Below are 23597 nucleotides of genomic sequence, written 5' to 3'. Positions count from 1 at the left end.
GTGTCCTACTTCGGCTCAGGTCATGATCTCATGGTCTGTGAGTTCGAGCCCCATGTCGGGCTCTGCGCTGGCAGCTCTGAGCCTGGAGCCTGCTTCTGATTCTGTGTCTCCCCATCTCTCTCTGACCCTCCCCCGTTCATGCTCTGTCTCTGTCTCAAAAATAAAGTTCTGGACATTCTGACAGGTGTGAGGTGATATCTCATTGTGGTTTTGATTTGCATTTCCCTGATGATGAGTGATGTTGAGCATCTTTTCATGTGTCTGTTGGCCATCTATATGTCTTCTTTGGAAAAATGTCTGTTCAGGTCCTTTGCCCATATATATTTTTTTAAAGTCGGCTCCTTGCCGAGCACAGAGCCCAATGTGGGGCTCAAGCTTACAACCTTGAGATCAAGACATGAGCCGAGATCAAGAGTCGGATGCTTAACTGAGCCACCCAGACGCCCCATTTTGCCCATTTTTTAAATCAGATTTTTTTGTTGAGTTGTGTAAGTTATTTTGGATGTTAACCCCTTATCGGATATATCGTTTTCAAGTATTTTCTACCATTTAGTAGGTTGCCTTTTTGTTTTGTTGACCATTTCCTTTGCTATGCAAAAGCTTTTTCTTTTGGTGTTTTATTGACTTCTTATGTTTGTCTTTTCTTTTTTTTTTTTTTTTCAACGTTTATTTATTTTGGGGACAGAGAGAGACAGAGCATGAACGGGGAGGGGCAGAGAGAGAGGGAGACACAGAATCGGAAACAGGCTCCAGGCTCTGAGCCATCAGCCCAGAGCCCGACGCGGGGCTCGAACTCACGGAGCGCGAGATCGTGACCTGGCTGAAGTCGGACGCTTAACCGACTGCGCCACCCAGGCGCCCCTTATGTTTGTCTTTTCTATCCAAATAGCTAATACGTGTTAAAAGAGCCAGAGCAATGTGTTTTATTTTTTAAAATATACTCTCCCCTATAATTCCTATCATAGTACTTTTTTGTATAAATACAACAATTTTGTTGTGTGCTAAATAAATGTTTTTAAAAAGCAAATTAACATGGTGGTACATCTAGGGATGTTAATACTGTTTTTTTCTTTCCATATACCAAATGCAAAATACATAAGTATCTTTGATGAGGACAGTTCATACAACCCAGAGATAGCAAATCTTATATCTACAGTACCTAGATGTAAAAAACTTCTTACTACCTGGGCATTGACAATGTAAATGTCACTCCACACAGTCATTTTATCTGCCTGTGTCTTATTGCTTGCCCCATCTCTAGTCTCTGACAACATAAGAACTTAGAAGAATTAGGCATTCTGAATTTTTCATAAAATCACTTTCTATTAGGAAAAAAATGCGAAGAAAAAATGGTAGCATAGAAATCACAGATATTTTTAAGTGTGTGTTAGGGCATGTGCCAGTTATAGAAACCAAATCCACTGACCCATGAATTGCGCTTTCTTGGCCTATCTAGAGAAGTAAATGGTAAAACTCTAGAGGATTCAAGCTGTTTGGTTAATGCGTTTTCCCCAAGTTTGCCAGAATGGTCCTGAACTCAAATAATTATGATTATTCAAAGTTATTCTTAAAAACAATGAAGTTTGTAATTTCTTTTAACAGCTTGAAAAAAATTCTAGAGCAGTAATTCTTTCCCTCTGACCTTTTCATATTTGTGATACACTCACAGACCCTCTTTTCTAATTTTCAATTATGATTATTGGTAACATTTAGGATTTTATCTGTTAGTTTCTTCAAGTCATGATTCCACTGTGAGTCACTTAGCTCCTTTGCATAGAAACCAATTATGATACAACAGTGGACAGTGATATGTCAGTGGAGGATATACTATACAACAAAAGTTGTAATACCATATAAATGACTTCAAAGAGAAGAATATACAGAAAATGCTTTTTATTTCAAAGAGGGGCTTTCATTTTCCCACAGAGCATCAGATTAACCCAAACATCTCATTGATCCCCAAACAAGTATTGTTCAGATTAATAGGCTTTATTAATATTTATATATTAATAATTAATAATTCATGTCTACCTGTCCGGGGGGGAGGGGATGAATTATAAATGTTACAATTTTTCCATTCTATGGAAGAGAAACCAGACTGAAAAAGAGTCTGGGAGTCTGATCACCTGGTTTTTAGTTTCACCTCTGACACAAACAAGCAGTAGTTTCAGGCAAGTTGTTTAACCTTTGGAGACATTCTTCTCACATATAGGATAACGAAGTTGGAGCTCATGCTCCACCATCATCTCATCCCCTACTTATTTATTATTCCATATGATTTTCTTGTCCCTCTTCTATCTTGGTAGATTCTAGATCTGGAGAGATCCTGCCCACTTCTTCAGTAGACAGACCATGACTAGCTACATAATTTGCAAAATAAAAATGGCAGCCTCCTTGTTAAAAAATTATTAAGAATTTCAAGAGCAAGATGATGGAGCATTAAACTAAGCATGGGGGCCCCTCTGAGCATGGGGGCTCTTTGAGCAGATCGCACAGCCACGAGGCTGGCCCTGCAGAGACCAAAGGAATTTTTATTTTATATTCAGACACTCTCTTTTGCTCTTAACAGAATGAACATCAGAGAAATACTGGTGGAACACTGACATGCCTCATTAAAAGACAGAAATAATGAACATACAGTATTAGAAAGCCAACGTTTTAGATCGACCAAGGTGACAGGATGGGAGGCTCCTGACTTTCCCTCCTGCCATGGATTTGCCAAAGGTATAGCTACACACGGGTCATTTCCCTCTGAGAGAAATCTAAAAACCAACTGAGTAATCCCTTCACATCAGCTTATTGAGAAAACACCCACATGAAAGCGGGTAGGAAAGGCTGAGACACACACCATACACCCCACCCCTGGCACAGAGCCTTATGATTGGGAGGGAACCCACAGCTCCCAGCCTCCCTATGAGTGAAGGGTTTGGACCACACATCGAGTGCTCCAGTTTTAAGGCTACTATGTGAGGCATGGGTCCCCAAGTCTCTTAGCTCAGGGAGCCAACAGGGCTTGGCATTCACGAGTCCCACAGGACCATACCAAACAAAGAAGCAGTTGTTAAACACGCCCCACAGCTCTTCCCGGGGCTCAGCGCACACCGACCAGGCAAAGATTACCATCTCCTCATTTCTCCCTGGAAGGATTTTGAGAGCACAATTTCCTAGCCGCTCCATGAGGGTCTGGCTTCTAATCAGTCTGTTTCTGGGTGCTGGCTGGGATCCTCCCAGGAGCCCTAAAAAGCTGGTAGGCACTTGTCCCACATTCTCCCTCTGGCTCATTTCAACAACAACGACAGCAACAAACAAGTTGCCAGCTTCTTCCTGGAAGGAAAGTGCCCACACATAAAGCGCTCCAAGTTTTGCAGCTGTCACCCTAGGAACAGGTTCTGAAGTCACTGACTCTAATAGCCACCAGGGCTCGGCATTTAGAAGTCCCCTAGGACCATATGAAACAAACAAAGCAGTTTTTAAATGGGCACACAAGCACTTTTTGCAGCTCTCCCTTCCCTGGCTCAGTACAGAAGGAAGAGGCAAAAACATTCAACTCCCAGTTTCTCCCTAGAATGCATTGGACTGGATATTTTCCTAGCTGCTGTTTGAGGTTCTGGCTTCTAGTTACACTGAATGGGGGAGCGGACTGGGATCCTCTCAGGAGCCTGAAAGAGCTGGTGGGAATGTCCCCTACCATCTTTCTTCAACTTGTCCAGCAGTAAAACCAAGGCTCCAGCTTCTCCCTGGAAGGAGCATGTCCACTCATGTAGCACCCCAAATGCTATAGTTGCTACATGAGGGACTGGCTACTGAATGATCTAGCTCTGGGGCTGACAGAGCTTAGCACTCACAAGTCCCCCAGAACCACACAGTGCAAAGAGATGACTTTATATGGGTATACAAGTACCTCTACCAACTTTTCTCTAGCTTAGCACAGAGTAAGCAAAAATACCCGGTTCCCAGTTTCTTCCTGATAGGGACTAGACTGTACATCTAATAACCTGACTTTCCCAGCTTCTGCCTGAAGGTCAGGCTTCCAACTACCCTGAATTGGTGGGATGATGGGGCAGACAATAGTCCATGAAACTGAAAAGGCATGTGGGCATTTCCCATATCTTTGGGACTATAATGGATCACCCCAATCTAACCGGGACCCATAAAAACAAAGGCAGCAGGATGGACAGTCACAGAGATTTGAGAAGCAACAATAACGTCAGGCTAGGCTGACCTCGCTAATCAACTACACAGTCTAGTCAGTCAAGACTAGGTGGGGTGGCTATTTCATCTAATGCACAGACAATTCAGAGAGCCAAGGAAAATGAAGAATCAGGGAAATGTATTCCAAACAAAAGAATAAGACCAATTTTTGGAGACCAACCTTAATGAAATAGATATAAGTGATTTACCTGACAGAGAGTTCAAGCTAATGGTCATAAAGATGTGTGAATTTCAACAGAGATGGAAAATATGAAAAAGTGCCAAACAGTAGTCACAGAGCTAAAGAATACAATAACTTAAGACTTCAATAGAGGGGTTCGATGGCAGACTAGATCAAGTGGAAGAAAGGATCAGTGAGCTCAAAGTCAAGGCAGTGAAAATCGTCCAATCAGAGGAGGAGGAAAAATTAAGAAGGAATGAAGATAGCTTAAGGGACACATAGGACACCATCAAGCAGACCAGTACATGTATCATAGGTATCTCAGAAGGAGAAGAGAGGGAAAGGGACAGGAAGCTGATTCAAAGAAACAATGGCTTAAGACATCTCAAACCTGAGGAGAGAAACATATCCAGATCAAGGAAGCTCCAATATTACCAAAGAGATGAATCCAAAAGAGACCCACGCCAAGACACACTAGTATTGTCAAATGTTAAAGAAAATGAGAGAATCTTAAAATCAGCAACATAAAAGTGACTTGTTATGTACAAGGGATCCCCCATAAAACTATCATCGGGTTGTTCAGCAGAAACCTTATAGGCCAGAGGAGAGTGGGATGATATATTCAGAGTGCTAAACAACAAAAACAGCAACAACAAACAAGAAACAGCCAGCCAAGAATACTCAGCCCAGCAAAATATCCTTCAGAATTGGAGAGAGATTTTCCCAAACAGAAGCTGAAGGAGCTCATCATTACTAGATCGGCCTTACAAGAAGTGTTAAGGGTAGTTCTTCAAGTTGAAATGAAGAGATGCCAACTACTAATATGAAAATACAAGAAAGTGTAAAACTCACTGTCGAAAGTAAATATGGAGCTAAATTTAGGATATGCTAGTATTGTATGAGGATGTATAAATTGTTACAAAGAAGCCCTAAAAGACGAAAGTCTTAAAATAACTATAGCTACAGTAATTTGTTAATGGACACATAGTATTAAAAGATTTAAATTGTGACATCAGTAACAAAAGGGGGGGGGACATACAAATGTAGAGACTGCGTCTGTTTGTAAGTTGTTATCGGATTAAAATAGATTATTATACATACAAGATGTTATGTATAAGCCTTATGGTAACTACAAAACAAAACCTTTAGTAGATATGCAAAGGATAAAGAGAAAGGAATCAAAGCATACTACAGAAAACCATCAAATCACAAAGGAAGAAAGCAAGAGTGGAACAAAAGTGGGACACATAAATGGCCAGAAACAATGAACAAAATGGAAATATTAAGCTCATATCTATCAATAATTACTGTATATATGAATGGACTATAAATTCTCCAGTCAAAAGACATAGAGTTGCCAATGGATATAAAATAAGAGCCAACTAGGGGCGCCTGGGTGGCTCAGTCGGTTGAGCGTCCAACTTCGGCTCAGGTCATGATCTCGCGGTTCGCGAGTTTGAGCCCTGCGTCGGGCTCTGTGCTGACAGCTCAGAGCCTGGAGGCTGCTTCGGATTCTGTGTCGCCCTCTCTATCCATCCCACCCCTGCTTGTGCTCTGTCTCTCTCTTTCAAAAATGAATAAACATTAAAAAAAAGAGCCAACTACATACTACCTATAAAAGAATAACTTCAGCTTTAAGGACACATGTAGACTGAAAAAGAAGAGATGAAAAAAGATTTTCCCATGCAAATATAAACAGATCAGGGTAGCTATATTTATATCAGACTAAATAAACATTAAGCCTAAAACAACAGGAAAAATAAGTATATAATGATAAAGGGGTGAACTCATCCAAAAGATATAATCACTGTAAATACTTATGCACCCAACATTAGGCACCTACAAATAAGAAACAGTTATTAACAGATCTGAAGGGAGAAAAAGCAGTACAATAATAGTAGGAGACTTCAGCATCCCACTTTCAACAATGGACAAATCATCCAGGCATAAAATCAATTGGACCTCACAGACATTTACAGAACAATGTAACCAACGGCAGCAGGCTATACCTTTCTCAAGCACACATTGAACATTTTCTACGAGAGATCATACGTTAGGCCACAAAACAAGTCTTCATAAATTTAAGAAGGTCAGAATCATATCTAGCACCTTTTCCAACCATAAGGGCATGAAACTAGAAATCAGTTCCAAGAAGAGAATAAAAATTCACACATAGAGGTTAAACAACATGCTCCTGAGCAACTGATGAATCAGAGAAGAAATCAAATGGGAAGTCAAAAAATAACTTGAGACATATGAAAATAGAAACACAACAGACCCAAACTTATGAGATGCAGCAGAAGCAGTTCTAAGAGGGAAATTTATAGTGATAAATGCCTACATTAAGAAAAAAGAAAGATCTCAAATAAACCTAACACTACGTCTCAAAGAACTGGAAAGAGAAGAACAAACCAAGCCCAAAGTTAGTAGAAGGAAAGAAGACAGTGGACATAAATAAAATATAGACTAGAATGGCAATAGAAAAGATCAGTGGAACTAAGAGCTGATTTTTTGAAAAGATAAACAAAATTCACAAAACTTTGGCTAAACTAAGACAAAAAGAAGTAAGGCTCAAATAAATATAGGATCGTAAGTGAAAGAAGACACATCACAACTGATATCACAGATATACTAAAGATTACAAGAAACTATTACGAACAATTACACACCAAAAAATTGGACAACCCAGAAGAAATTAATCAATTTATGGGAACGGGGCGTCTGGGTGGTTCAATCTGTTAAACATCTGACTCCTGTTTTGAGTCAGGTCATGATCTCACGATTCATGAGTTCAAGTCCCATGTCAGGCTCTGTGCTGACAGCTCAGAGCCTGGAGCCTGCCTTGGATTCTGTGTCTCCCTTTCTGTCTCTGCCCCTCCCCGGCTTGCACTCTGTCTCTCTCTCTCAAAAATAAATAAACATTAAAAAATAAAAAATATATATTAAAAAAAATTCCTGGGAACATCTAACCTACCAAGACTGAATCATGAAGAAATAGAAAATCTGAACAGAACAACGAGTGAGGAGATTGAAGCAGTAATCAAAAGCCACCCAACAAATGGAAGCCCAGGACGAAACAGCTTCATGGACCAAATATTTGAGGAAGAATTAACACCAATCCTTCTCAAACTCTTACAAACAATTAAACAGGATGATACTCTCCCAAACTCATTTTATGAGCCCAGCATTGCCCTCATAACAAAGCCAGACAAAGACATGCAAAAAAAGAAAATTACAATCCAATGTCCCTGATGAATACAGATGCAAAAATCTTCAACAAAACATGAATTTGAGAATACGATATAAGGATCATACACCTTGATCAAGTGGGATTTTCTTGGGATGCAAGGATAGTTCAATGTATGCTTTCAATAAATGTGGTATGCTACATCAACAAAATGAAGAATCCATATTACAATATCACTTAAATAGATGCAGTAAAAGCATTTAACAAAATTCAACATCTTTTCATGATAAAAACTCTCAAGTATGTATGGAAGAAATGTACTTCAACATAAAAAGACCATCCATATATGGCAGGCCAATAGCTAGCATCATATTCATTGGTGAAAAGCTGAAAGCTTTTAAGATCAGCAGCAAGACAAGCATGCCCACACTTGCCTCTTTTATTTAAAATAATACTGATAAGGGTGCCTGGGTGGCTCAGTCGGTTAGGCGGATGACTTCGGCTCAGGTCATGATCTCGCAGTTTGTGAGTTTGAGCCCCGCGTCGGGCTCTGGGCTGACAGCTCAGGGCCTGGAGCCTGCTTCAGATTCTGTGTCTCCCCCTCCCTCTGCCCCTCCCCTGCTTATGCTCTGTGTCTCTCTGTCTCTCAATCGTAAGTAAATGTTAAGAAAAAATCTTTTTAATAGTACTAGTAGTCCTGGCCAGGGCTATTAGGCAAGAAAAAGAAATGAAAGGATGAGAAAGGAGGAAGTAAAATTGTCTCTATTTGCAGATGACATGATGTTATATATAGAAAACACTAAAGACAACACAAAAGCACTATTATTATGGTGTTATGTATTTTATATATTATAATTAGAGCTAGTAAATTCATCAAAGTTGCAGGATACAAAATCAATATGCAAAAATCAGTTGCATTTCTATATACTAACAACAAACTATTGGAAAGAGACATTGAGAAAAAAATCCCATTTACAATAGAATTGAAAGAATAAAATACTTAGGAATAAATTTAAGCAAGGTGGTTAAATTTAAGCAAATTTAACCACCTTGGTTAAATTTATTTAACCTCTCATGGCTTATAAGAATTTGTATTGCTAAAGTGTCCACACCACCCAAAGTGATCTATAGATTCAGTGCAGTCCCTATCAAAGTTCCAATGACATTTTCCACAAAAATAGGGGGAAAATCCTAAAATTCATCTAGAACCACAAAAGATTCCAAATGTCCAAAGCAATCATGGGGAAGAAGAGCAAGGCAGAAACATCGCACTAGTTGATTTCAAGCTACATTACAAATTTATAGTAATCAAAGCAGTAGGATATTGGCATAAAAACAGACATAGATCAATGAACAGAATAGAGAGCCCAGAAATAAACCCATGCATATATGGTCAATTAATTTTTGACAAAGATGCCAGAAATACACAGTGGGAGTAGGATAGTCTCTTTAGTGTGTTGGTATCTACATGCAAATGAATGAAATTGGACCATTAGCTTACACCATACAGAAAAACCAACTCAAAATGGGTTAAAGACCCAAATATAAGATCTGATATCATAAAACTCCTAGAGCATTGAAGATAAGGTCTTTGACATTGGCCTTGGCAATGACTTTTTGGATATGACACCAAAAAGCATGAAGTAAACAAGTGGGACTACATCCAACTCAAAGTCTTCTGGGCATAAAAGGAAACTATCAACAAAATGAAAACACAATGTACTGAATTGGAGAAAATATTTGCAAACCACATATCTGATAAGGGATTAATATCCAAAATACACAAGGAATTCATACAACTCAATAGCAAAAAACCCAAATAACCCAAATAAAAAAATGGGCAAAGGATCTGAATATACATTTTTCAAAGAAGACATATAAATGGTCAATAGATGAAATGGCCAGTGAAAATATGCTCAACATCACTAGTCATCAAGGAAATGCAAATTCAGAACCATAATGAGATATAAGCTCATACTTGGTTAGAATGGCTATTATCAAAATGACAAAAGACAACAAATCCTGGTGAAGATGCACACTTTGGGTGGGAATGTGAACTGGTACAGCCTCTATGGAAAACAGTATAGCACTTCCTCAAGAAATTAAAGACAAAACTACTGTATCATATTATTTAGCAATCTCATTTGTAGATATATGTACAAAGGAAACCGAATCATCTGCTTAAAAGATATGTATATTCCCATGTTCATTGCAGCATTATTCATGATAGTCAAGCTATGGAAACAGCTTAAGTGTATGTCAATAGATGAATGGATAAAAAAAAATGTGGTATATATACAATGGAATATTATGAAGCCTTAAAAAAGAAGGAAATCTTGCCATTTGTGACAACATGGATGAACCCGGAGGTCATTATGCTAAGTGAAACAAGCTAGACAAAGACCAATACTGCATGGTATCACTATTCAGAATTAAAATAAAAAGCTGAAGTCATAGAAGCAAAGAGTAGAATGGTGATGCCAGGGGCTGGCAAGTGTAAGAAATGGGGGAGAACCTGGTAAAAAGGGTATAAACTTTCAATTATAGGATGAATAAGTTCTGAGGATTTAATATATAGCATGGAGGCTATAGTTGATAATACTGTATTTTATATTTGAAATTTGCTAAGATAGTAGATCTTAAGCATTCTGACCAAAAACAAAACAAAACAAAACAAAACAGTAACTGTGAGGGGATGATGAGTTAATTAACTTGACAATGGGAATCCTTGACAATGGGAATCATTTACGTATGTCAAATCATCAAGTTCTGCACTTAAACATCTTATAGTTTTGTCAAATATATTTTAATAAAGGTGGGGAGGGGGAGAAAGCCATATTTTGTGGATGTTTGAAGTTCCCCTATGCATTCATAGGACTCAGCCCACCCATGGATGCAATAGGTAACTCTGATAGTTAGTATCTAAAGATGTTCCCAATGAATTCTACTCCTTGGGATGCACCTGTGACTTGTGTTAACCAATAGGACGCCGCAGAGTGAGGCTGTGCCAGTTCCAGGCCTTACCTTTAAGAGGACTGGCAACTTCTGCTTCCTAAACCATGAACACTTGCTTTGAGGAGCCCGAACCACCTTACATGAAGCCCAGCTCTCCTATCGGAGACAGCAAACGGATGGACCACTTGGCTGCCACGTCATGAGGAAATGACCTGAAACCACTTGAGGAGTGACAGAAGATCAGCTGTTTCAATGTCCCGTTGAGCCTTCTGATGACTCTGCCTCCAGCCCTGCCTATGACCTCACTGGATATCCCCACAATGTAGTCAGGAGTCAAACCACCCAGCCGAGCCCAGTCAACCCACAGAATCATGAGAAAGAATAAACGTGTTGCTTTAAGCATTCAGATTTGGGGTGGTTTGTTCCACAAAAAGATAGTCTTACCAGTGACTGCCTATCCCATGTGGCTGAAGTGGACCAGAGAACTCCCCAGTCTCACGGTATCTATGGGATCATTGGATGCCAAGTTACCATGGAAGGGAGCGCTGAAAGGGGAAGTTGTTGAGGAAGGGAGAGGGGGAGGTTGGGGCCCTGGAAGGAAGGGCACTGAAAGAGAGCCACAATTGCTCGCCAGTTTTAGCAGGAACAGCTGCACTTGGGCCAGTGGTTCCAATGCTGCTTTACAGGTTTTAGCTTTCCCTTAGGTGAACCTATGCTTTGAAAAAACAGTATACCATTGTAGTGTCAGCTAGAGTGAGGCCAAGGGTTCATTTCTCCCATGGTTATTTGGGTTGTGTTTTGTATCTAAAGACCCCTAACTCTGGACATCATTTTATCTCATAGAGGGTCAGAAAAATCATTGTCACGTAAGGAAGGCAGGGTATTTTAATGACTCATTATTTCATATGGTAAGATATTTTTCTCTTCATGTCAAGAAAAATGAACCATTTAAAAAATTTTATTTGTTTCCTTTACTCTTAAATCATAGTTCTTTTTTTTTTTTTTTTTTTAAGGTAGGTGTGAAAGCTATCCAGGTCTGGGGCGCCTGGCTGGCACAGTCGGTTAAGCGTCCAACTTCAGCCAGGTCACGATCTCACGGTCCGTGAGTTCGAGCCCCGCATCGGGCTCTGGGCTGATGGCTCGGAGCCTGGAGCCTGTTTCCGATTCTGTGTCTCCCTCTCTCTCTGCCCCTCCCCCGTTCATGCTCTGTCTCTCTCTGTCCCAAAAATAAATAAACGTTGAAAAAAAAAATATAAAAAAATATAATAAAAAAAAAGAAAGCTATCCAGGTCTATAAATGGCTTAAAAAAGTAATATCTCTTTTATTAGTGTGTACAGGTTTAAAAAAAAAAGTGTTTATGTCTTAGAGAGAAGCAGACGCTAGCGGGAAGGGGCAGAAAGAGAGGGAGATAGAGAATCCCAAGCAGGCTCTACTCTGTCAGCAAAGAGCCAGATGCAGGGCTCAAACCCACAAACTGCAAGATCATGACCTGAGCCGAAATCAGGAGTTGGACGCGTAAATGACTGAGCCACCCAGGCGCCCCTAGTGTTTTTAGGTTTCAACAGAACTATAATGAAGCATGCTAACTACATAAATATTACTTTCTATAGCATTTTTAATCATTGTGACAGATAAGCCATTTGTTTGTTGGTTCTTGATATTTTCCAATATATCTGAATAAATAATAGCCATCATCTCACTGAATTGTAGCAAGGAGTTACATTATGAAAGTTTCATACATAAAATTTTATTCTCTAATAGAGAAAAGGGAAACAATCAAAATTATTATTTAAAATAGCTATAAAATACATTGCCCGCTCTAAATGGCTTGATATCTTTAAGAGTCTTTCCTATGTCCTTGAACATTCAATTCTAGTAAATATCACAGCCAAAGAGTTCCAAGCGAAGTGCAATACTTTGGTTCCATGTTTTAGGAATGATGCGGATAAACCTGGAAATAATTGGTGGGTTGAAAAAATTCTTCACATGTCCTTTGACATTATTATTTCCTTCGAAAATCTGAAAGGAAAATATGAGAAGATCTTTGATGATGATGTAACAGATATAAAAATCTTATAGGTGATTTTTTTTAAAAACAAAGAACACAGACATCATGATCAGAGATGATCTTCAGTCAATTATGAAATCATGTGCCTAACAGACCTCTTTAGGGATTCTACCTCACCAGTGATCCGAGCTGGGAAAATAAAGAAATCTGACGTCTGACGCGGTCCCTTTGGAGCTGTGTGACTTCTGGCAGGTTACTTACATTCCCTGATTCTCTATACTCATTGGCAAAATGGGGATAATAAAAGTTTACCTCACAGAAGGCGTTATAAAGACTTTTTTTAAGTATGTACACATATGACAAGTGCCAGAGAGTAGGGGTCACCAACATTTAAAATAAAATGCAACGATATGTGTTTTTACTTATTCTTTTTGCCAAATGCCTTATATCCTCAATTGAACTGTGTTTTATGCCCCCCCTTTTTCTTTTCCAGTTTTGCATTCCCAGCAGGTTCCCCCCAGATTTACATACACCGGAAGCTAAATCACTATTTGTTTATGACAATGATGCTTATCAAGCTAGAAAGACATCCTGGTACAGTGACAGATAAAACAAACTGAACCAACCAAGCGACCAGACAAACAACCCAGGAGTTTAAAAAGAGAGAGAGGTTCAAACTCATTTGCTGAGATAAGTGCTGAGCCCGAGCTCAGCAGTCAGTAAACGTCACCCCCTTCTCCTGCACTGCCCCTCCACCTGGCTCCAGCCTCACTTCCATTTCTGGAATATTAGGCTTATGTCCTTAGTTTTGCCCCAGCAGCATCTTAACACCATATGACAGGGAATTAAGGAGAATAATGGCGTAGTTCATCTTGAAGGAAATTAGTTTCCTCATCAGTGAGGCTAACAATTGTCTCCTGCTTAATAATATGATACAGAAAGCTTTGGGGCATGGGCATTTGCTGGGCATCAGTCAAGAATAACAAGTATACCCAAGGTAATGCCAACATGATGTTATTTCACGGTGGAAGGTTTTCTAGACCCTGTTATGGACTGCATGTTTGCATCCCGCTCAGATTCCTACATCGACACCCTAACCCCCAATGGGATAGTATTAAGAGGCGGGGCCTTTGGGGGGTAATTAGGATTAGAGTAAATCGGGAGGGTGGGGCCGTCACGATGGGATTAATGTACTCATAAAAAGAGGGGGAGACATGGGATCTCTCTCCACACAGAATTCTTAGAGAGGAGGTGCCTGTCTGTGCCTTTTTGTCAAATCCCAAAAGCTACGTGCAAATAAATGTAGGGTACTTTTCTCATCACAGCAGCTTTCGAACTGCTTTGTCTTTGCTGGGACACCGGCCGGTACCTTGTCTGCCATGGAGGATTTCTGCCTGTACGATTTCCAATCCACTCCCTGGTCGCTGTAGTGGATGGTGTAGCTCTTCACGTACATTTCCGAGGACAGAGACTTGCAGCCCTGTGTTACAATCGCAGTTATTTTCTTGATTTTGAGTAGGTCAATTTGTAACCACTGCTTGTTGTTGTTTGCCTGTGAAAATGATGAGGACATGTGAATGAGGCAATTAAAACCTTTGATTTTTTTGGGGGGCGCCTGGGTGGCGCAGTCGGTTAAGCGTCCGACTTCAGCCAGGTCACGATCTCGCGGTCTGTGGGTTCGAGCCCCGCGTCAGGCTCTGGGCTGATGGCTCAGAGCCTGGAGCCTGCTTCCGATTCTGTGTCTGTCTCTCTCTCTCTGCCCCTCCCCCGTTCATGCTCTGTCTCTCTCTGTCCCAAAAATAAATAAACGTTGAAAAAAAAAATTTAAAAAAAAACCAAAAAACCTTTGATTTTTTTTAGACCAAGATACTCAGAAATGTACAGAGCTCAAGAGGATTTCTTTTCTGTTTCATCCCTTAAGATCCTTTCTCTCCGAGGATTTCCCTATTCCTTCGTTTTTGTTGTCACCGACATATATAAACTTTTACTTGAGTATCACAGACACTGTACAATAATGACTTACTTCTTTGTATCCCTTCCTTTTCGAGGGCCGGAATTTGTTTTGTTTCCACGTACTTACCACAATGCATGGCACATGGTTGGTGTTCGACAAATATTTGTTGAATGAACACATAAATGAATCCTACTTGAGAAAGAATATCATATTGCTAAGTTATCTGTAAATATTATTCTCTTAAATAAATTTGTGTAAATGCCATGAGGGTATCAGGGAAAGAATCTCTATTTAACTTATTTTAGAAAAGTCCCACTTTTCTTCCCATTGCTTATATCAACGAGAAGTCCAATTTCTTCTCTTCTGATATTTCAAATAAATGTAATATTTGAGAGCCTTGATAAAGCCATACCTGGGACTTTATGGCATGGTAGCTGTCCTGCCTTCTGGCCTAACAAAATGCCTAATCATATGTTCGCTGATACATACTTGGAGAAAGAGGATCAGAAGGACTGAGTACGAGAGTAATCTAAGAGAAATTTTCACCTTTGGGAGATTTATCATGCCCCATAGTCTCATTCAGTTCTATATGAAATAATGAATATTGACATATTTCTTTATCATCACTTATGTGTACACATATGTATGTGTATATATTTATACACAGATATATGTATATACTCATATACTATGTGTATTTTTAAAGTAAATTAACTGAATTAAAATTATGTTAATTAATTTTTTGTCAAGTTTGTAATACTCTCTAGGGACTTTGGTGGTTTCTTTTTTAAAAAAGTTTTTAATGTTTATATTTTATTTTATTTGATTTTTGAGAGACAGAGAGAAAGAGAGAGAGAGAGAGAGCCAGCCAGAGCAGGGGAGGGGAAGAGAGAGTGGGACACAGAATCCAAAGCAGGCTCCAGGCTCTGAGCTGTCAGCCCAGAGACGGACATGGGCTTGTGAACCTTGAGATCATGACCTGAGCCGAAGTTGGACACTTAACCAATTGAGCCACCCAGGCGCCCCAAGGGAATTTGGTGGTTTCTTAGTGTACCTTTAAACTGTATGGTATCCAATCGAAGTTGTACCGGTGACATAGAATATAGGTTGCTAGAGGGTTTTTGAAGGCATGAAAATTTTCGTAGGCATGACAGAGGTAGAGACACCTCAGTCTGTGTGTGTACTTGCATAGGTCTGGCTTAGATTTTTAGCCTCTCTAAAGAGACCCTTTAAAGACATATGATCCTAATAGAAGATTAAGTGAAACAGTTCTGACCTAGAATTCCAGATTTTAAAATGACAGCATTAAAAATTAAAATCAGCATTTAATCTTTGAAGCCCTTATTATATTACAAAGACTAAGTGCAAATCATATACAGAGCAAAGTATTTCAAAAAGTTGTAAAATATGGAGTAGGGTGACACAGTTATACCTGTGACATATATCTGTCATGAACAGATCTAAAGAGTTATCTGGGAAAAAATTGGATGACATCTCTATGTAACTTAATCCTTCATTTTTTTATTATTTTATTTATATAATTATATTAGTATAATGTAATACATTATTACTTTTTAAATTTTAACTTCTTCAGGTCTGTTTACCCCTCCATGAAATTGCATAATAAGGGGTTTGGGTGGCTTTGAATGGCGGAAGGACCACTAAACTGTTTATCGGGAGAATGGGTTTCCTGATTCTGCCACCAGACTAAGTGAAAATGATGCAATCTTCTCTGTGTTTAAACTTAACAGGAAAAGTCTGGACCATATGCTTTGTAACCCCCTCACTGTTCTTCTATTCTGTGAGTCTGTGATGGACTGGCAATGAGTTCTGAGATACAGATGTCAGTTCCCAAGACTGTCTGTATGGGGTCCAAGCTGTTCTACTTTCTCTACTCCCACCACAGCTCTCTTTCCATTTCTGACAGCCTAACTTAGGGTTAGGACCTGGAATTCTATGGAGTCCAGGGAACTAGAATGTAGGTGTCTTAAGGGAGGGACATAGGAAGATAGAAAATAAGGAAGGGTTAAGTTGACTGATAGAATTATTCTGGTTTCTGATGCCACCGTAATTTTTCAAGTCAGTTGAAAAGTGCGATAAAAATGAGTCAATATTAACAGTTACCCTAAAAACTAAGACACTGGAATTACTCAATGGGCTAATATTAGGAGCAATATTACTCTCTGGAAGATGCTTATTAAACTTAGGCCACTGATTTATAACCCCGGTTTTGTAGCATTTTACTGTGCCTCCAATTGTCCAAAGGAATGTCACAAAATTCTAAAAAATGGGAACATAAAACATTTAAATAGCACTGTTAAGAAAATGAAAAATATTGCTAAATTGTGAAAAAAGAGAGAAGGTGTTGGAAATCTAAATCATTTATCACTAAGTTGTCTTAATTCAGAGGTGGCAAGCTACAGCCCAAGGGCCATATTTGGCCCCCGGCCTGTTTTTGTAAATAAAGTTTTATTGGAATACAGCCATGCTCATGTACTTGTTTATAGCTGCTTTCTTGCTATAGTGGCGGAGTTGAGTAGTTATGACTAGAAATGTATGGCTCACAAAGTCTAAAATATTTATTATCTGGCCCTTTGCAGAAAAAATTTGCCCAGCCTCGTCTAAATCAAGACTAGACCAAAAACCAAGGAGATGGTAACTTCTCTCTCAGCCAAAGTCAGAGCTACAGCTATCAAGTCAACAGACATCCTAGGTCTAAGGACCTAGGATCATAATCTGCAGAAACAGGAGATAATATTCTTGCTTCCCAAGATGCCCATGTTCCTTGTAGTGAGGGCCGTGGTTTTCTTCTAGAAGGCTGAGAGAACTCCACTCATAGGCGTTATTTTACCTTGGCTTGCCAGGCATTCACACGGCCCTGGGCATTGAGACGGGCACGGAAGGGTTCCCAGTAATCTCCCCACCAAGATTTTTTAAATGAGGAAGCTGTGATTTGCTTGTTTTCTATCTTTCCACTTTCCATACCCAGCGGTGTGGAGCATCCTGTCAAGAGAAAAGTAATGTGATTAATTATGCACCACCAGTATTCCCTGTGTGGTGGTTTGCACTACAGAGGAGACAGTATTCATACTCGGTGACAACAAAACAACCATCGCCGACAGTGAACATTATTGCCCATGTGCCAAATCCTACTTTTAGGCTCTCCATGTATCATCTGATGCTGCTAACCACCTCCATTTTACAAATGAGAAGACAAAAGCAGAGCAAGAAAGAGTAACTTGCCTGAAGTAAGACTACCAGAAGAATCAGAAACTAAACTGGGGCGCAGGAAGTCTGACACCAAACACCGCGTTCTAAATATTTAAACTCATTTTCCTCCTTCAGAGAATCATGGAAACTGTCTTTTCTTTGAGGTAGAAAATACTCCTAAACTATCTCTGTATATAAGAATATACTCTATTTCTCTTTCTAAGGAAAAGCTACAAAGAAGAAGATCCCTGGGGAGTCACATTCAATATTTTATTTTTAACCCTTTGAGGGTGGTTCATGTTATGAATTTTGCCAAGACGTGAACTTGAACGTCAGGCTTCAAGGCTGGGCTGCGAATGTAAGAAACGTAACTAGTGAGTGAGCCCAGCTGACCACGCATCATCATCACCTCTGTGACACTTTGTTCTTGTTAGTAAATCATGCTGACATTTTCTTGAAGTGATATCTTTCTCCATGGAAAAAAAAGAGTTTTAAAAAAGAAAATCTACTCTAATAATTATATCAAGAAAGTGTAGAGATTATTATTATTTTTTTTAATGTTTGTTTTTGAGCAAGAGAGAGAAAGAGAGAGAGAGAGACAGAGTGTGAGCAGGGGGAGGGGCAGAGAGAGAGGGAGACACAGAATCCGAAGCAGGCTCCAGGCTCCGAGCTGTTGGCACAGAGCCCGACGCGGGGCTCGAACTCACAAACTGAGCCGAAGTCGGATGCTTAACTGACTGAGCCACCCAGGCGCCCCAAGAAAGTGAAGAGATTTTTAAAAAGTAATGCTTCTTGAATAGAATATAAATGTTTTAAATAGATTAACAGAGTTGAATGTCACATTTTAGAGCGGCTTGTCTCTGTGATCTGAACAAACTACCATTTACATCATGTGCCAGAGGGAAAGAAAGGCCATTGATTTACGGAGCTGTCTCAAGGACTGCTCCTGCTATACAGAATTAGCATTTTATGTGGGAGGTGTTACATACCACTGCTAACCGTGCTTTGACAAAACGCCCATGTCCATGCCCCTCATGGTATCGGCAGTATAATGGATACCGTTATCTGCCTCGATAAGAAGCGGATTCCGAGTTTCAGCTGCTTTGTCCACTGTGAGCCGTGCGAGACTGAGAAGGTACTGTAGCTCCCCAACAGGTGGAGAAATGCACGTTTCAGGTGCGCTGTGTATTGATCTCCCTCTCGCTCAGAGCCCTCGGGCAGCTGAGATGCAATGGAAGATTAGCCAGGGCCTTCTCTTACCCCAGATTGCTAGCCAGATATTTTCTAGATGCGCTTTGAAGTGAAAGAATGTGGAGAGCTCTACTTTAAGAGTCACCAAAGGAGCATAGTTGATCAGATTCTTAAACATCTTTGTTCCACATGGTAGAATTTTATTATGGCCATTTGTGAGTACCTGGATTTATTTATACCACAGGTCACATTACATCCCTTGAAAAACAGCAGCTTACAGAGAAAGAGCTTGAGCGCCTACATTGGGTGCCAAAGAGAATGAAGAGTTCAATCAGAGTTTCAGGAGGTTGACAAGGAGTTTAGATTCGTTGAAAACATTCATCGAACATCTAATATATGCCAGTAATGTTGCTGTGTTCTTCTACTGCATTAAAATCTGGGTGACCTGGAGAACTATGGAAGAGTCAGGCCTAGTCTGAACCTTAGTTCTTATTGAAATGGGCTGATGCAGTTATTCTAAGCTAGGGCCCTTCCTTGCAGGGTCAGGGCGGTGCCCATGCCATCCTGGCACTGTTCAGAGATGGTGCCTGCCCTTTGGCTGGTAGAACCAGTTTTGGCCCAGATCACAATGAGAGTTCACCTGAGCAGAACCGGTTTCGCCAAGGTTTTTCTAGGCACCCAAGTGATTGAAGAGAACTAAAAGTTCTAGCCATTCTTCCATATCTACTTGATTCTCTGCCTGGTGGTTGGACAACAATGCATCTTAGTTCCTTACCGTTAACTTCACAGCCTTGTAGCTCCAAGCGAAGGGCAGCTCTATTGTAGGATCTGGTTGGAGAGATCCTAATATATCTAGCCACGATGGGTGGGTCAAACTGATTGTCTTTTATTGTAGAGGCATCTGAATTGCCATCAAAATACTAGAGGAAAAAAAGAGGAAGGCTTAGTTATGTAACAATTCTCTATAAAGTGATTTTGTAATAAAATTCTGGATTAATTTAATATTGTCATTTTCAGTTTTCATGTGACCTGAATTAAGTCTCTTGGTTTAAAAAAAAATAATTGGAGGGGCGCCTGGGTGGCTCAGTCGGTGGAGCGTCCGACTTCAGCTCAGGTCATGATCTCACACTCCGTGAGTTCGAGCCCTGCGTCAGGCTCTGTGCTGACAGCTCAGAGTCTGGAGCCTGCTTCAGATTCTGTGTCTCCCTCTCTCCCTGCCCCTCCCCTGCTCATGCTCTGTCTCTCTCTGTCTCAAAAATAAATCAAAACATTAAAAAAAATTTTTTAAATAAAAAAAATAATTGGAGATCACTTCAGGAAGATGAGGTAGACATATTTTGCCTCGTTCCTTCTGCTGAGTACTACTAAAACATAAGGAGCCTCGGAGAGGGGGAGAGAAGAAGGCAGACTGGCTAGGGTCCTTGGGACCCAAGGAGCAACATGGCGGTGGGCTCCCTGGGTTTTATTGTTGCCTCATATGCCCCAGACTGGGAAGCAAAGAAGCCAGCAACCAAGAAACACCAATGGGTGCAGCCAAAAAAAAAAAAAAAAAAAGCCTCAATGAAAACTTGCTTTCTCTAGCCACAGACCCAGGAAAGAGCAGCTCAGCAAGACAGAAAATTCTCAGATGATAACTGATCTATGTCCAGCTCAGCATTATAGAAAACATCATGGCCCTTCCTCTACTCACAGCATCAAAGGCCAAGTGGGGAGCCTAGACTTCCATGCTCATGAGATTGTAATGAGGCACCCCAGCACCCTCACTGGGATGGTGTCGGAGAAGGGCAAATAGGAATCCAGGACTCTGATCCCCGCCAGCTCCTAACAAGACTCCCACCACCGTCGTATCAGTGGACACTATCCTGTCCCCACCCAACAGCAAAGAGGAGCTCCCCTTTAGTGGAGAACCTGGACTTGGAAAGAGGCTGGAAAGAGCCAGCGAGGAAAGAGCCAGCTAACACAGGAGATAAGAGCCGCAAGACTGAAAACAGAAAAACAGTAGATAAACACAAGGAAACAGAATCAATTTTTGAAAAGATAAAAAAAAAAAAAAAAGGCAAACATCTAGCAAGACTGACAAAGCAAAAAGAGAAGAGGTGAATATTACCAACATCAAATTCAACAGGCAATACCACTATAGATCTGCAGACATCAAAAGGATAATAAGAGTATACTACAAACACCTCTACACACATAAATTTAACAGCCTAGAGGAAATGGATCAGTTTCTTGAAAAACACTATCTAACTCACCCAATATGAAATAGGTAATTTGAACAGCCTGTAACTACTAAAGAAGTTGGATTTGTAATTTACAAGTTCCTGGAAAAAAAATCTCTAGGCCCCTATAGTTTCACTGCTGAATACTACAAATATTTAAAGAATTAACACCAATGCTAGAAAATCTCTCTCAGAAAACAGAACATGCTTCCCAAATTATTTTATGAAGCCAGTATTACTCTGATACCAAAACCAGAAAAAAAGTACAAAAAAAAAAAAATAATACCGCACACCAACGTTCCTCATAAGGGCAAAAGTCTTTCAGCTACAAACTCTAACTGTAACCTGTGTTCTCTTTCCAAAACTGATCAGTAGGGACGATAATTTGAGATTTTCATGATCTGTTCTAAGGTGTAGTGCAAATAATTTATTACCAGGGGTAGCTAATAATAATATACAAACTAGTAAAATGGTAAGTGATTTATAAGAAAAATGAAACAGGTTCAAAGTTATCAGCATAATGGCAGACTGATGCCTTACATTCTGATAACTTTCTCTGGCAAGGGGGTTAGGGAGGAAGAGAAGAGTTAGGGCTGGTACATAGGGGTTATTGGGAATAATCCCGCTGAGCCTCTGAAAGACCCAGCAGGGGACTGTCACTCCGCAGGCAGGGTAGCAAAAAAAAAAAAAAAAAAAAAAAATTCCGAAAAGCACACTGCCTCAGAGCTGCTATTTCCTTCAAGTACACTGAAACAAAGAACAAATAAAATGTAAAAGTTAGTATTATCAAAACTTGGAGGCCAAACTCCAAGCTTAAGGAGCATGAGCTCCTTAAGGCACAAAACCAGATTAAATGCCCTACACCATGTCCCAATCTGAGAAGCATGGGCATTTAGTTTGATCGAAAAGTGATTTTTTTTGTGTGTGTGGAGTTTTGAAGTTCCATAAATCAGGCTTATCCCTTTAATTTGTATAACAGACCCATGATTTTGCCACTTTCTTTCATAAAGCCCTAAGAAAGCCATTTGTATTTCTACCACCCAGAAAGGTATTTTTTAAAAAGACATAGTCATAGGCATGGTAGCCTAGTAATCCTAGGGTGAGTCTTGAGACTTAGAAAGAAACTGTCCACAGACCATCACGTTCCTTGTGCTGTTCCCTTTGAAGATCTGCCAGTTTGTCTGGTCAGAGCTATAGGCCACATAGAACTCCATGGTGTAGTAGGACTTCAGATAGTGTTTGGCACCTTGGGTCTGGATCCCTGTGAGGACGACTTCCCTCTGCATGTCAACCTGCAACAGAGCAAAGCCATTAAGCAGATCTGTCCTTGTCGACAACTCACATATCACCTTCCTTAATTCATTGTGTAACCAGCTTTCTTTAGAACTAAAAAGCCAGCACCTAAGTCAGCAAACTAATAAACTGGCTAGATACAATCCATATTTGAGCACAGAGTACCTGGACTTGAATCCAAGTTTGACCACTTACTAGCTGTGTGTGATTTTTGGAAGTTAATCAGTCCCTCCGTTTCTTTGTTTTTTTCATCTGTAAAAAGGATATCTAGGATAACGCTAGAACTAACTTTATAGGGTTCATTTTGAATATGTAAAGCACTTAGAATAGTGCCTAAAACACTGCAAGAACAAGAAAGAAAAATATGAAATCACTGTCATTTTATTATTATAGCACAGTAAATGCTATCAGGTTAATAAGATATACCTGGATCCAAGGTTTAAGGTCAACTTCTGAAGGCTTTTCTGTGATCCAAGCATTATATGATCCACCATTGTTTAATCTTGCTAGTTTGGGCTCCCAATAACCTAAATTCAAAAGAGAAAAAAATTTATTCTGAACTTAAAAAAAACCCAAAACATACAACTAGAAATTTCCCAAGTAAGTTTAGTCCCCGTGGAAAACCAGATCTCTGCAGGAGCCTCTATTAAAGTTAGGCAACCAGGCGGTTGTCACAGGCCTCAGCTACTAAGTCAGTTCATGATTATGAAATCTCGGCTTCAGGTCTGTGCTTGGTTGGTGTCAACCACCACCCACCCCCTTTCTTGCATGCAGGTTGTGTTTATCTTTTCTCAGCTATGTTGGTGTGGTTGCTGCTGAGTGTGCCTTGCCTAAGCGGAGGACATGGGAGGGATTATGGGAAGCTCATGATCCCTTGCAACTGACCTCTTCATCTTGGGAAGTGCTTTGAGGCAGAGTGAGGCAATTTAGAAGGAGATCCTGCCACAAAGTGGGTGATCAGCAGAGTTTCTGAATAGATGAATGGTTAGCACAGCAAAGGGCCCTGTTAGAGGGCAGTATGGCATGTGGCCAATAGACCTTGGGAATCCGGCTGGAATATCTCATTTGTGATCAAATGTGGAATGGGGATGAATGTGGAGAGTTTTGGAAATGGGCACATGGTCACAAGAGTATGGGATCGGAAGGAAAGAAGGAAGGAAGGAAGGAAGGAAGGAAGGAAGGAAGGAAGGAAGGAAGGAAGGAAGGA

General features: G+C 40.1%; 1 protein-coding gene across 2 annotated transcripts in view; it reads right to left on the bottom strand.

Annotated features, from left to right (window-relative positions):
- Nucleotides 1–12112: 12112 nt before the first annotated feature.
- F5 (coagulation factor V) overlaps nucleotides 12113–23597 on the bottom strand; it is a 75690-nt gene continuing 64205 nt past the window's right edge. For both annotated transcript variants that reach the window (XM_040451722.1, XM_040451724.1), the window contains 6 exons: nucleotides 22817–22917; nucleotides 22234–22389; nucleotides 19654–19798; nucleotides 17329–17480; nucleotides 13893–14075; nucleotides 12113–12534 (listed from right to left, as the gene is read on the bottom strand). In XM_040451722.1, coding sequence (XP_040307656.1) covers nucleotides 12388–12534; nucleotides 13893–14075; nucleotides 17329–17480; nucleotides 19654–19798; nucleotides 22234–22389; nucleotides 22817–22917 — 884 coding nt within the window. In that variant the 3' untranslated portion in view covers nucleotides 12113–12387. The remainder of the gene's footprint in view (nucleotides 12535–13892; nucleotides 14076–17328; nucleotides 17481–19653; nucleotides 19799–22233; nucleotides 22390–22816; nucleotides 22918–23597) is intronic.

This window comes from Herpailurus yagouaroundi, unplaced genomic scaffold, assembly GCF_014898765.1.
Source record: "Herpailurus yagouaroundi ecotype Mexico unplaced genomic scaffold, PumYag 205, whole genome shotgun sequence".
In the NCBI taxonomy this organism is placed as follows: Eukaryota; Metazoa; Chordata; class Mammalia; order Carnivora; family Felidae; genus Herpailurus; species Herpailurus yagouaroundi.
This window is presented reverse-complemented; position numbering and strand designations above follow the sequence as displayed.